Genomic DNA, 15,523 nt, shown 5'->3' with positions numbered 1-15,523 from the left:
CCTGCATGAAGGAGGCTTATTTAAATTTAGCCTGGAACACTGCAGAGCCGTGCAATCTGGCTTTTTTCACTTCCATTTTTATGATAACATTTCTCTGGTTCAGTGTGTAAACAACTTCTCATCTTTACTGCTCATGCCAGAATCATTTATTCTCTCAGAATTAAAAAAATACATGCTGCACCTTAATGTGGAGTCATGCCATTTTTAGATCAACCTAAATATCTGCGTTAAAGTGGAGGACAGAGAGAGATGCTGAAATGAATCCTTTAAAGACCTGAACCTCTGTATTTGTTGTTTTTCCACTCGCGTGGGTCGACACATTTTTTATTCAAAGCTTTCACTCTAAATATCAATGCCAAAAAAAAAAATACAGACCAGGATTTCCCCCCTTGCTTCAAATAATTAGTTGGCACAAACGAATTTGGGAATATTTAATAATTCACTGAATTAATTCTGCAGATGGGATAAACGTGTACCTGGCTGTCATAGCAGGCTCATTTCCACATGGGGGCAATCACGTCAAGTGATTTCACCCACTCGGCCTCTGAGGAGGAGCATGATTTCCCTGGCTTTTTGTCCCTTTTGGCCATCTTGATAACCTCCGTGTTAAAGTGGAAACTCTGCAGCAGGAGTTAATTTGTCCAAACCGCCCGGTGTGCTGTTGAACACGCGGCACGAGGAAACCTGGCGGAAAGGGCAGAGCTGGGGGAGCCGCTCATTACCAAAGGTTAGATCTGCCACATCAGGTGAACCTGTAATGAGGAGGTGGAGTGACAGGTCAAGAGACACCCCCTTTTTACTCCAGGAGGAGGAGGGGGGACGACCTCTGATCCTCCCTTTGCAGCACAGCAAGCCACACAGAACCCGCCGGACCGATGGTCCTGCTGTGTGTTTGTGACGGGAAGCTGGATTGTCGTTGAGACATGAACAATAAAAAGCTGAGTGGATGTGACTGTACATCTCCAGTCCTGAGAGGATCCCTGTCCTGCATGGTCAGGTCTGCAACACACCTGATGGCAGTGAGGGCCTCCTTATTGGGTTTTCTTAGGAGCTGTGTTGAAGCAGGATGACGTCTAAAACCCTCAGAGGCCACAGGCTCAGACCAAAGGGCTTCATTTCTAATGGAAGTGATCTGCTGCTTCACTCCGGTATGAGTGCATGTGTCACTCACATCTAGAGCCTTGATCAAACAATAACCTCTGAATTTTCACATTTTAGGGCTGTGGATTCGCGTTTGTTCCCCTTCAAACTTCCCCAGGATTCCATCTAAAATCCCTGCACCAAAACATTGCAGTAGTTCACAGTCTTTGTATTGTGGACCTTGCATGTTTTTTGTTTTTTTTTACTTCAACACCTCAATCTAATCTAATGCATCAAGGCCAAGTTTGGAAGGAAGCTCAATGGAAAACTGCCCCTTTTAATCATGTGTGTTAAAGCAGGGACAGACATAAAAACATGCAGGAAAGGCTCTGATCAGGATTGGGGATCACTTCATTAACTGAAACCAACATCAGGCTCCTTTAAAAAAATATGTTTGTCAAATTCTTTATTGTGTCTTACCTGGTTTTCTCAGAAAATCCAATTTTCACAACCTTATAGGAAAAGCCTGAAGTCTGACTCTCCCCCCCACTCCAGCCCACAAAGTGGACACGCACCCCAGATTGAGAACCGCTGTTTTAAGAGGATAAAATCATAAACAACGCATAATATAATATAATATGTAAATTAACTAAAGTGCACAAATTGAAATGTGTTTGTGATGCTGGGCGTCGGGGATGTGTCTGTCGGGTATGAGGGGAGGGTGGGTGTGTTTTGGAGTGGGTGCTGCTGTGATGTAAGAGGGGAGCTGGGGGGTGGGGGCTCCTCTCTCTCCCCCATAGAGCGCAGCATGAGCGCTCCGCAGCAAAAGGATGTGTGAGCAGGCAGCGCGCTACTGTAGGGACGGAGTCCACAAACTGCTCAACAAAGAACAAGCCAAACTTCGAGCCCAGGAAAGCCGCGACCAGCCGAAACCCGTAGCCGGTCAGGACAGCGAGTCCGCGACGGCAGCGCAGTCCGGAAACAGCGGCGCCCAGCCCGGTGGAATCGACGGGCTCGTCCGCTGGATCGTCACCAAAATGAGCGACAACAAGAACATCTCCAGCCGGGAGTACGCCTCCAGCAAGGAGGAGGTGGCCGTGGCTCAGGAGCAGTTCTTCGCCCCGGAACCGCGCAGAGGCATCTCCGTTATTCTGGATGTGAGTATGGAGACGCGCCGGGCTGCGGCGCAGTGCGCACTTACGCACGGAGGCGAGGTTCCGATCCGAGCTGGTAACTCCTGTTTGGCTGGGAAGACGTGTTGTCCTCCCCCCCCCGGTTAATTGACACTCGCCGAGAGGCACGTGGGTGTCCGGGATCCCGCCGGTCTCTCTCCGGTTCCTCCTGAACGCGCTCCGCTTATTTCGCACTTTAATTTCCCCCGCCTCCCCAATAAAAACATCAGTGCACTTTAAGCCCTTCAGGTGAGTCTCCAGCTCGAGTCAGATTGTAAATCACTCCTCCATAATTCATCCTGGAGTCATATCTGTGAGGTGCAGCTTCACGTTTTTACGCACAGCAGCTGAAGCCGTGCCAATTTTATCACAGCTTTTTCATTATTAATGAAATCGTCTCACTCCCGTATTGTTATCGACCCCTGCGTGACAGCCAAAGCTAAATCTTCCCCCCTCATCCCGCCGTAATTTATTTATTTCTCTCTAACGCGCTCTCCGGTGGGTGATCTCTGCATTGGAAGTGGCACTTGCGCAGCGCAGTGTTGATTTAGGTCAACTCATCAATACTATTGGGTGATTTTTCATCACAGCCCTTCTAAACGTCGTCCCCGGAGATGTGCTGATGCTTTTTTAATGGGGTGTAAAACAAAAGAGAAAGTAGTTCAGCGTGTCCACCCTGACCACGGCCTAGATAGACTGATTGGGTGATAAAGAAGGGGTCCATAAGAAACTAATTAGACCAGAGGGCTAATCCTAGTACCCTAGTAAACCAGTTCTCTGGGAGATTGTAGAAGAGGTGTAGCCTGGTTTGATGATGCCGAAGATGATGACTCCAATGTGGAGATGATATTGTCCATTTAGGATGCATTGTTTCAGTTAGTTGAACAAAAAAACAAAAGTGAGGTACACAGAAGGCAGCTGGAGGCCTGCTCCAAACTCAATCCCAAAATCAATTAAATGCTTGGTTTTAGTGGCTGATGATCAGAGATGGGGAGTCAATAAGGAAATGATCAAAGTTTTAAGGTGATGTTTCCAGCACGCCTCTTTTGATCAGGTCTGGAGTTACTCCACAGTACTGTACAACAAAAAGTGGTCATAAATTGGAAGTTTGGTAATGAGGATGAAGCATCAGAGCTGCTCATGGTGAAGTGGTTTACACTCTTGCCTCACACTGAGACTCTTCCAAGTTCAAGTCCTGGTCCGTGTGAAGTATGCATGTTCTCCCTGTGCATGCTTGTGCTTCGTGAATGTGTTTTTGCTAGACCTGTGGTGTACCTCTACATTTCTGCCTTGTTAGATGAGTCTAAGTGTCTCTTTATGCATTTTTTAAACTTCATTTCTTCCTTTTCCAATGAAGTTTTTGGGTTGTTTCTTCTTTGTTGCCTTTGTGCCTCCTGCCCTGATCGTGACATCTGAGCTATACTCACACTTGACGTCTGAAATAAACACCTCCCGACATCGACCGTGAGCTCATCCTGGCATTTTCTCTGGCGGCTCGCTTTCTGCCTCGCCTTGAACTTTGAAATGTTAATCGTTTTGCCATTTTCCAGTATTATTGACCCCGGCATTATTATGGTGAGGAAGTCTCCACCAAAGGGCTTAGAGTGGTGTGTGTGTGTGTGTGTGTGTGTGTGTGTGTGTGTAAGCCGCATTTCCCTCATTAGACCCTTTGCCTGCTTGTTTTCCCTCCTTTGCTCTTTCTCGCCTCACATTCATCTTAACCCCGGCGCTCCTCCTCTAAACTCTTCTCATCCTTTGTCCTCTTCTCTCCTCCCCTCCCCTCCTCTCCTCTCCTCGTTTCCTCCATATCCTTCTTGTCTTCCCTCACTCTTCTCTCCTCAGAAACATCCATTCTTAATAAGGTTACGAGATGGATTGCACCGCTCTCTCTCTCTTTCTCTCTCTCTCTCTCTCTCTCTCTCTCTCTCTCTCTCTGTCTTCTGTTTCTATTTTGTCGACTTCTTGCAGCCCCTTTCTTCTGCTGTCTCCCGTTTTCTCTTCACTCTGCATTTCTGTTACAACTCTTTCTACAAACACTCGCCGCCTCCTCACCGCAGTGTCTCCCCCGTCTCTGTAAGCTTGTCTTTCTCCAGCAGCTCCAGAGTTGCCTCTTTCTCTGTGAAGTTGAGAGCACCCCAGGGTGCAGCTGGAAAGCAGAACAATGCAAACCGGCCTGTCATTTGGAACGTGCACTGCTCTCGGTGGCTAATGATTTTCAGTCCGACCTGCAGATGGCTGCAGCCGCTGTGTAAATGCGCCACTTATTTTGAGTTTGGCAGGCCATAAACTTGCAGTGCAAGAATCTCCACACTGGTTTGTGCACAGTTTGTTCCTTGAAAGCATAATTAGTGTGGAAATATTATAGTGTCGGCAGTTTTTCCTGATCATCTTGCAATGCTGCCTCAAAGTTATGGCTGCACGACTGCAAAAATGCAAAGTCACAGAGCCTCCAACCCCAAACAGAGCTGCTCTTGTGTTCAGCAATATTTCAAAATGTGATGAAGTGACTGAGTGCACCACTTTGAAATACCTTAGGCCTTGGTGCATGATGGGAAAGCCACTCTTCCATCCTCAGAATGCATTCCCTCCCCCTGTACTGCAGGAGGGTCAAATTAATTCCAACTCAGGGCCACATATGCCCCAATTTGATCTCGAGGGGACTGACCTCATAAAATCCAAATGTTTTGTTTTTGTGTTTTGTGTTTTTTTAGAACACATTTTCACTTTTAACAAACTGCTAATTTAACATGTTTACATTTAAAGTGTCATATTGTTAAATTAGCAATTTGTTAATTTTGTTAATCACATGGACCTCCTACACTCGCTGGGCCTGGTGAGTTGCACTGGAGGCGGTTTCAGTATTGGTCTCTGCCATAACTTTCTGTTCTTACTAGCAGTACCGGTTAGTTACCAGTGAACAACTTTATAAAAAACATTCTGTTATTCCACATTTATTCCTGAACTCCACTGAAGAATATCCTAAAATTGTCCCACCCAAAATTAAAACCTGAACCTGATTGACTGACGTTCAAAGAAGACATCCATAAATATTGATAATTGGAAAAAAAAAATCAATCCTTCACTTTTCTGCAACACTTGTTGCTCAAATGGAAGAGATGATCTTCAAACAGTGGACAGGCCGCAGTCTGCTGTTGTGTTGAAGTCTGCTTCACATTCATAGCAAGAGGGAACCACAGCTTTCAATGGAACAGCAGCTTCAAGGCCAAAACCGAGTGAATATTAGAAAAATGAACAATGACAATTTGACAACAATTTAATCACCTGATGTCGTCAGTTACAGTAAATTTGAGTTGCGTATATGTGTTTATTTTTGTTAGAATACAAACTTAGTTGCAACATTGAATACTGAAAACTTCTCATGTACTTTTCATATGACCTTTTGAGGTCCACCTGCAACACTTCTACAGACCACCAGGGGGCCACAGCTCACGTTTTTCAAATCACTGTTAAAACATATCACATTTTTTGAGGTGAAATGTAAAATAATTCATTTAATAGCTCCCAGTGTATTTTATTTCCAGGTGTCTCCCATTCACTTCTCACTGTCCCTGCGTTGAATCTTTTCTCTCTTCTTCCACCTCGCGGTAGCTGTGTTGTTTTTTTCTGGCACTCCTCTCTGAAACACTGATGAAAGTATTCGACCTGACACTTCCTGATCCATCGGGAAGGAAGCTTTCACTGAAGCTCTAAATGAACCCAGCGTGGCGAAGGGGCGCACGGCGAGTAATCATCAATCAGCTGTACATCAGCGGCTTTGTTTTGCCTGGGATTTTTTTAAATTCTCTGCCACACAAACTTTTCAGGCTCTAATAAGCCTCATCACACACCATCACCCCTCATACTTTTTCTCGAGATGTATTCATGTGGCTTGCCTGTACGGCTGTATAGGTTCAATCTGTGAAGTGCATGGTAGACTGATCATTTCCATTACCAGCCGCTCTCTTTCTTGGACCGTTTTTACTCCTGAGAATTAGTTAGAAATTCAGCGGATTACTCATGTTTAATCATCTGTCACCTCAGCTGTAAATGTATTTTTGTGCACGTCAGGATATCCGTGTGCAAATCTCATTTCAGTAGCGAACTGCATCGGCTTCACTCTCAGAATGCAACACATTGACTTGTTTGCAGATTTGTTGCATAACTCCAGAAACCAGGCACACATTGGCAGCCAGTTTTTAGTTTCTTGAGTAAATCAGGCACTTTAGAAGAGATGAAGATGGTAGACTCAACATATCATTGTTGCACCAAGTTTTTAACTAATGCAGTGAAGAATTTGTATAAATTATTTGAAGTATGCATGGCTTAGGAATTTTCTATTTAACTGTCACCTCCAGGTGTTTCCACCCTGCTCTCTTGATTATCTACATCAGTTGCTTGTAGTTCAACTGTTCAGCTTTCATTTCTTTTCTTTTCTTTTTTTGCGGTAGTTTGTGTTTGTTCTAAATTGTGAGAGCAATTCTTTCCAGCCTCATTTCAGTGTGAGTGACTCTCGCTCAATGGGATCATAATCAGTGTTTATCTGTTCCTGCAACTGTGAGGAAAACTTTGGCTTCAGTGTTTTGTTTCATGTGTTGGGTGTTTGAGTCCTTCCTCTACAAAACTTGCTGCAGTGTGAAATTGCTCTCAGCAAGTCACGATTGAACAGATTTCTCGTTCACATTTGCTGCAAAAAAGTAATTTTGGAGACTAGAGCATATATAATCTGGGATATCTAAAATGGGCTGCATGGTGATGCTGTGGTTTAAACCACTGCCCTACTGCAGGATTTTACATGTATGTTCTCCCTGTACATGCATTGGTTTTCTGATTTCCTCAAATAGTGAAAAAACATGCATTTGAGGCTAATCTGTGGCTCTTAATTGGCGGAAAGTGTGAATGTAAATAAATGTCTGGTTTTGTGTGTTTATCCTGCGATGGACTGATGGTCTGAACAGATTACTCATTGAAATCAGCATGTGACTTCATGAACTCCTACCATTCATTGTTATTGCCCCCTTGTGGGCTGATCAGGGTTAACCAGAGCTTTAATGCCCAGATTTGGTGTAGTTTTAGCACTGATGGTGAGCTGGGGTTGGCTCCATCAGCACAAATTTAGAGTGTAGAAGATAAAACAGTGCTTTGTTACTTAAAGACTTCTCTGGTCACAGTGCAATCGAGACCATTAAAATGCTTTAATTTCCCTTTCCTATTAAAGTGCATTATTATAATCAAAAGAAATAATTCGCTTTTTTCTTTTTCTTCTTTTTCCTTGGGCACTGTTACGGTAAAAGTTCAGTTGAATCTGAAGAAGTCACCTTTCAACCAAACTGAAATTGGAAAAGCGATCTGTTTCTGTGTGCTCTACTCAACCGCAGTTGTTGCACTGAGATGCTTTTTACTTGTATTTTCAGTCAAAAGACAACAAGGTAAAACATGTAAGTGTTCACAGCTCTTCAGGAGATATGAGGTGGAACTTTGTCTCCAGTAGAGGACAGCGATGTTTTGTTTGCACGGGTCTTCATAGTAACCTGTGGCAGAATGGAGAGAATTTAAAGTAGTTTCAGATGTACAGTTTCAGTTTTCACTGATGCAACCTTATGCTCTCTCTCGGACTTACAACACACTCCTTTTCTAGAAAAGCTGTTCTCACTCAAATCAGGTATTTTGTTGTCTTATGAAGAAAATTACTTTCAAAAGCAACTCATTGCAGAATTGTAGCTTTGTTTTCTTTGTTATAGATATTTGGCCAAGAGATAAAGCGTCACATCACTTCTCCACCAGTTCAGCTGAGTGGCCAATGCGTTATCATTTTAGAATGTAATGAAGTTGTGAACTAGTGGTTCGATTAATAGATAAAACTTGTTTTAACATAATGGGGAAAAAGCGCTTTCACCAATGTGTTTTATTCAGAAGGGACAGATTGGGAGCAAAGAATTGTAGCATATCTATCACGGTAACTATTTGCGTCAAGATTCGTCTTCTTCAAGCTTTAAAATACATTTTTGGTTGTTTAAGGACTCTAATACCCCCAATCTTATGTGAGCTAAAAAAAATTACCATGTTTGGGTTTCTGACATGCTGTTTATTGACTTTTTATTAACCTGGCCTGTCTTGTCTTACAGTTGACAGGCTCCCAAGCAAATAAATGGCAAGAGAGTGAACCAGTGTAAAAATAGAATTATCAACATAGTGGGTTCTTGGAACATTTTGCCACTCAGTATTATGAGACTGCAAGTCTTTTCATCCTCCCTCTTAAGCCAAAATGACATATACATGACCATAACTGTCTGCTGTGGTGGTCCTCAGGGTTCAATGTTGATTCTTTTTTGCATTTTTTATGAGTCTCTGGTCCACTTGGCTCTACAGTACAGGTACAATGTGTCATTATGCAGATGATACACTGCTATAATTCTGAAGCCACACTAGAAAAAAGAACAGTATTTTAATGGTTTTCAATGATTAGTTTCATTACTCAGTGGATTAAATATTTACAACACTTAATATCATTATGTCTACCTATATGCGTAACTTATGTAATACCAACTTTGACTTGAAAGCCTTCATCTTGTCTATTCTCCCACAGCTCATCACAGATACTCTAAGTGACACTAACGGCACAATTTTTTTTCTCTTTCTCTACAGATATTCAGAAGAGCCGACAAAGACGGTAAGAGAAAATAATCTTTTTCCTAATTGGTCTCTGCAGACTTGAAGAGAAAACACAGCTGGAATGGCTCATTTCTATAATGTATTCCGTTAATGCAGTACGATCAGACATTCAATATATTGTAATATAGCACTAAACAGCATGTTTTCCACCTGATTGCATTTGTGTCTCGAGATTTCACACTTTTACAGAAGCACATATGCTGTGCTCATAAATGCAGACGGACAACCAATGCCAAGGAGCTTATATTCCTGAATTAATTATTATGTCAGATTGTTAAAGAATAGCTAAAATATGATTTGGATGAAAGAAAATTCAAAACCTACAGTTATACTTGATTGGTTGTCTTTCTTGCTGTGATCATAATATCTGCAGTCATTGAGTTTTATGCTCAACATATGCCAAAAAGAGGGAAAAAAGCAAAAGAGTGAACTTATTTACAAAATTACTAAAGATAAAAATATTTTAATTTAGGGAATCTTGTGCATCAGTTGGTCATGCATATCCTTTTAACACTGTACAGCTGATTCAGTTTTAGACTGGGGGCAGTTAATCATCAGTTTTAGTTGTAGCCATTAAAGGTTTACATAGGATAAGTTATTTCAGATGTGTTGCACGCTGTAAGAAAGGCTTCCCAGTGATATATCTTTCAAGACTATTACAGAAGTTCATGTTTTCAGTTGCATGTAAAACAATGTTTTCCTCGTTTATTGTGTCCTTGAGGGTTTGCAGACGGCCCTGACAAGAGATTTATTGTCTCTGAAGCGTTTTGTGAAGCAGAGAAGTGCTGAACTGCGTCTGTGTCTGTGTGAGCCTCTGCTGCTGCAGCGAGCTGTATTTTTAGCATGTTGAGGCATTAAAGTGTTTTCAGAGGGGAAAGTTTATATCACTGTGAAGTTGTGCCAGTGAGCAGTTTGTTTATACCTCCTGGCATGACATGTAGTGCTGTTTCCTCTCTCTACATCTCTTCTTCTCCCCCTCCTCCTGCGCCATCCTTCCTTCCTTAGCCTTTGCCTGTGTGCCTGGTTTGTCCTATCAATGTGCCGTCCACAGAAATGAATTTAACTAATGAGGAGACAGCAGAAAAAAGCTTTGCTTTCATAGCCACCAGATGGCCATTTGCTGTTCCACCATGTGTGTGTGTGTGTGTGTGTGTATATATCTCCATTAGTTTAGTAGGAGAAAAGAAATATAAGTCAACTCAGTACCTCTCAAGTCAATGCAATGTGCATGAACTGCATGGAAGCAGCATTTCCGTGTGTGTGAATGTGTGAATGTGTGCATTGATTTCTCTGTTATCGCAGCTGATTATTCATTTGCTTTCCCTCCAGCACAGCTATAGTTCTCAGATTTATGTCTGTGACGAAGGTATCTGTTCACTTTAGTGCACACTATGATGGTTTATGCGGTCATCGTTCAGTCGGGGCGGAGATGCAGTTACAGACCAGCGAACATAAACAATTTTTTTTTTTTTTTTTTTAAAGAAAATTCATCTGCCACCATCATCGTGACATTTTTATCTCACTTGGGGTTAAAATTGATTGTGGCTTTACAGCAGGCTTTGGCATCAGCTGTCAGCCTTTTAAATGCTCGCACAACTTAATTACCCACCGCTCTGATACACAACAGCAGTTATAGACAAATTTACATTTTCATTTCACGCTGATCTCGCCCTCCATCGCGGCCCAGTTGTGTTTGCAGCTCTTTCTCAGTCGGCCTCGGACTGTGTGAAAGTTTCTGCAAAACAGTCTCCTGGGGTGCTTCAACAACGTCACTGCAGCTGGAAACACACACACACACACACACACACACACACACACACACACACGCACACCTGCAAAAAGAAGCAGCACCCTTAAAGCATGCATTTGAGTAAGCTGCTGCTGCAGAAGGGAGAGTGAGCGGGAAGCAGAGGTGGTAGTTATTATGGAGATATTGTTATTTGATGTATGGAACACAGGCTGAAGAGAAAGAACCAGTGAGCATAAAGCTGGAGAGGAGCTATTTTTACCCTCCTCCTCCTCTCTCCCGAGAGAAGACCAGGGAACTGTTTTAATGAGTGAGAGAGAAGAGGAGGGAGATGCTGAAGGGGGGGGGGGGGAGCAGAGAATTGTTAAAAAAGAAAAAGGAGGTGCAGGGAAGGGAGAGATTGACAGAAGGAGAGGCAGAAGGTGGCAGAGCCTAAAAGAAAGAGCAGGCCAGTAGCCGAAGACGAGCAGAGCGAGGGCGTAAGAGAGTATCATATCGCTGACAACTGGGCAGTAATTGAGGTTTAATTGGCTGAGTTCTGTCTTTACATTCACACTGCAGATCTCAGGGCCGGTCCTGATGCCCCTCAGCTGCTGAAACAGCAAGCCAGAGACTGTGTGTGGACACAGATGAATCTACAGTGAATGCAATTCCTGCGGACGGCCGGTTTAGCATGTGTTAGGTTGCACGTGTTTCATGCTCATTGGATTTCTTTTCTGGGGATACTTCTTTGAAACAGCTACACTGGTATTCACGTGTTTGGTTTGGAAGAGAAGACGAGAAAAAAGACATGGACACATTTTTTTTTCTTCTAACAAGACAAAAGTACTGAAAGATTTAACAGTCAAAGTGAAAATCAGACTTTCGAGCTGACTTTGCCTTTGCGCCGATCATCTTGCCCCTCGTGGTCGGACTGTGTCTCCCTGCTCAGAGCAGATGTCCCCTGTAGACCCCTGGTCTCAGTCCCTCATCAGACGCATGAAATCATCATTGGAGATGCACAATGGAGAGATATTTCACGTTAACTGGTGGCACGGTACCAATCTTGGCTCACATGATGACTTGGCTCTCACAAATCAGACGCTGTCACGTGTGCAGTTTTGTACTTGTGTGCATAATGCATGCGGTGCATTCAATTCCTCAGCTACATATTGAGATTGTATCGCGTGTGGGTGTAACTGTGAGCAGCACAGCGAACACGGAGACACGGTGCTGCAGCTGGTGGTGTGTTTTTGTGCCAGGACGGCTCTGAAATAGTTGCATCATTTGACAGCACTTACTGTTTGCGCTCGCTGCAGCACCTTTAATGTGCCTCAATCCAACAAGCTGCTGCAGTTTTAAGGCTAAATCTCTACAAGTGAAAGGGAGAAAAGCTATTAAATGCTAACGGCTTTTACCGTGTTTTCTGCAAACGCTGCCCGACTTGAGCCAAATTTACATTTACATTTTAATAGCCCAATAAAAATGAACCCATTCGATCTTCAAGTTAATTAAACTTAAGCCGGCCACAGTGTGGCTCCGTGTGACCTGACAGTAGAACACAACTTGTAACTTATAAATTACTGACATATTTTATTTGACATCCTGAAACTGTTAAACACGAAGACGTGCAATTTATGGTCACTTTGTTCAGTAAACACACCCTTGATTTGTTCTTTTATAGGCCAAAGGATTGTTCAGTTCTTATTTCCTTGTGTTTAACGATACAGCAGGAACAATATCAGGCCCCAAAACCTTGATTCAACCAGAGAAATTCACAGGGAGAAGCAGACCTGTGCACTGCACAGCATGCACAACCAACAAAACATGTAGATAATCTCAACAAACTCGATAAAAAACAAGAATACAGATGATTTTAATTGATGATATGTTCATATGTAGCATAATAACATCATGTACGACTTCTATTTTTTCATCTACTGTATTTCTGTCTGCACAATGCCAGTTCGTTCTGAAAAACCTCCCTCGTTATAATTTAAGCTGTAAACTCCTGCACAGGTGAACAGAGGCATGTCGCCAGGTTGTAACAAAAGAGCAATTAAAAAAAACAGACTTTTTGACGTCTGGCTCATCAATTAGCACCGAGGATATTTTTAAATTCTCTTGCTTTTCGCTTCGTGACTCATCAGCCATCTGCTAATTATCGTCACAGCGCCTGACATAAAGACAGAAAGCAGACGGAGTTTAGGGAGGCTTGTTTACCCGCGCTGTCAGGACTCGACAGTATTACAACATTAGCGCTTAAAGCAAATAGGAGGCTGCAGCTACTTGTGCTCAGTGTGGCCAAAACACAGCTCAGCTACATTAATTAAAACGACTTCCTCGTTCAGTTTGTATTCTGTCTGGAGATTCGGTGTCTGAGCGTCCTCTGCTTCGCGCCCGTGCTCAGATTTGTCTCAGTCTAAATGTTGAATGAGAATCAGGGACTTACTTGTTTGCAAGAAAGTTGAACTTTTCTCCTGTTGATTTGGTGAAACGCTGATTTTCTCCCTCATTTAAATGAATTCAAGTTAATATAAGACTCGAAAATATTCAAATCTGCTTTTCCATCACTCATTAAAAAAAACTCTTCGCTGAGCTTTTCATTACGGATACTTGTGGAATCATTACAACATCTCTTCCTAAAATCTACTTGATTATTCTGCTTGATGTTAACTGTGTGGGATTGATGCTGCTTATGGACGTAATGTTAAGATCAATACAGGACGCTTAGGTAGAGCTATCACCTGTATGATAATATCTACAGAAATAAAACTATGTCAGCTTTGTGAAAATGTGATTTTAAGCTGCAGCAGTGGATTCCTTCTCCTTCATTGATGCTGTTTTACTTATTCATCAGCTTTTCTGTGCTCCGTTTGATTCCTAGATCAAACCCGGTTTGCGCTCCGACGCCCGTCACTGTCGATGTCTTCCCTTGATTTTTGCTCAAAAGTTGAAATGTTTTACTTTCTGCTGCAGTTACTCATCAACACTTACGCATCACTCGACTGTTTTCTCATTTCAGGCACTTTGAGTTCAGTATTACGAGCTAAAAATCTCCTGCTGTTTTTTGTATAGTTTGTGACGTCGACTGAGTTGCTGCTGTGCTGTCAACTTCCGCCATTTTAGGTAAAACTACATTTGATGAGACATATTTAACCCTGATGTGTGTAATTTTTCTGACCATCTGAGCTTGTTTTGTTTTGATCATTATAAATTTGTTAAAAAACGTGGACAGAGTGAACATTTCTGCATCTTTAAGATAAATGCAACATTTTATATCGGCAGCTTCAATGCGACATGCTGGTGAATCTTGTCTGTGTTTGGATGATTGCACAATAGAAAACCTTGGTTCTTATCTTTTTGCTTGTCTGTGAGTTTTTACTGATCAAAAAGATTTGAGAATTATGGTCATGGGAAGAATGACAACACAGGAATATAAGGATTCAGATAAATGAATGGATATATCACTTTTGCCTTGACTTTCACTCGTTACCAAAGATCGTTCATCACTGTAAAGACCTATTAGAGTAAAATAAATTAACACAGTTTAATTTAACGAGGAGAAACAAAAGCTGACAGATTGTACATAAAGCACAGACAACACAGAATCGAGAACAACAGTTAAAGCTTCCAAAAACGACACTCAAAGCTTTGACAAATAAATGCACATTTTTCCCCAAGTGTTCCAAAAACCAGGAATCCAACTAACTACAGGAACAAAAAAGAAAACCCTAAACAAAACAAATGACAGAAACAGAACTGAAATAGAAAATGGGACGATTGGTTACCTACAGCTCAAAGAGAAATAACAAAACTCTGTATTCTGATAATGCCTGGAGGATACAATTAAAACTGCTTGAGAGAGGAAAGAAAAACAGGAGTCAGTCCAAGTGTTTGTCTGTCCCTCTCCTCTCTGCCTTCCTAAAATCTTCTTCACTCTCTACCTGAGCACAAAATTGCGTTCATACGCTCAGCCTTCGGAGGGAGGAGGGACACCGGGAGGAAGACGTAAGAGGCACACAGGCAGCCAGAAATACCGACTGAACCACCAGCATTGGGATTGGAAGACAAATTACTTTACCAACTGAGCCACAGCATCCAGAAACCAACAGTATCACTGGAGAAGACACGGGGCAAAGCCAAAAACTCGTTTTCATGTCAGACCACTAGTGGGTGCTGTGTTTCACTGCCTAGGCTCACTCAGTATCGGCGTATGAATGAAATGCGTCTCCCCATGTAGTCCAGATGATGAACAGCATGCTGGACTTTCAGTATTATTGTCAGTCTACTCAGAATTTGAAAAAAAAAAAAAAATCTGTTTTCCCACTTCTCTTAAAGTGCAGAGTTTCCCAAAAAGTTGCAGTGCTGCTAAAAAGTTCAGTTTTCAGTATTTCCGAAAACTTTGGCCGTGTAAACGAACACCCGAAACAACAGTTCGCCCTCTTCACTGGAAAACGTTGTGTAAACGAGGCAAACGATGGATCGACATGCCACGTGATAGACTTACCTCCCAAAAAAACAAACAAAAAAAAATATCTTCAGTCAAAACTTCTCTGAATGGATGAGTCCACCACCTAGTGGTGAAAACTGGTACTGACCAGGGCATGTTGCATAGCTTGCTGACTTTGGCAGGTATTTCAAAACTAGACCACAAAACTGTCTTTGATAGGAGACACTCATGGTTGTTTTGTCAAATAGCATATGTTACTGACACACGTCAGACAAAGATATTGAACCCATGTCGAACCTTTAAGGTGTGCAAACATTCTGCTGCATTGCAGGAAAATTTTCATCTTCCTGTTGCAATCTTTTTTTTGGATGTTGTGGATTTCACAAGAGAAATAGGACAGTTACTTTTTCTTGCTTTTTCTTG

The 15,523-nt window shown here is 42.4% G+C and overlaps 1 protein-coding gene across 2 annotated transcripts in view; it reads left to right on the top strand.

Annotated features, from left to right (window-relative positions):
- The first annotated feature begins 1,863 nt into the window (after positions 1–1,863).
- The window catches only part of necab2 (N-terminal EF-hand calcium binding protein 2), a 137,911-nt gene continuing 124,251 nt past the window's right edge, over positions 1,864–15,523 (top strand). Inside the window, exons 1-2 of one of the 2 annotated variants that reach the window (XM_030096063.1) lie at positions 1,864–2,237; positions 8,895–8,919. In XM_030096063.1, the coding sequence (XP_029951923.1) occupies positions 1,911–2,237; positions 8,895–8,919 (352 nt within the window). In that variant the 5' untranslated portion in view covers positions 1,864–1,910. The remainder of the gene's footprint in view (positions 2,238–8,894; positions 8,920–15,523) is intronic. The other variant, XM_030096062.1, reaches the window with a different exon arrangement.

Source organism: Salarias fasciatus, chromosome 7 (assembly GCF_902148845.1).
Source record: "Salarias fasciatus chromosome 7, fSalaFa1.1, whole genome shotgun sequence".
NCBI classification, from domain to species: Eukaryota; Metazoa; Chordata; class Actinopteri; order Blenniiformes; family Blenniidae; genus Salarias; species Salarias fasciatus.
This window is presented reverse-complemented; position numbering and strand designations above follow the sequence as displayed.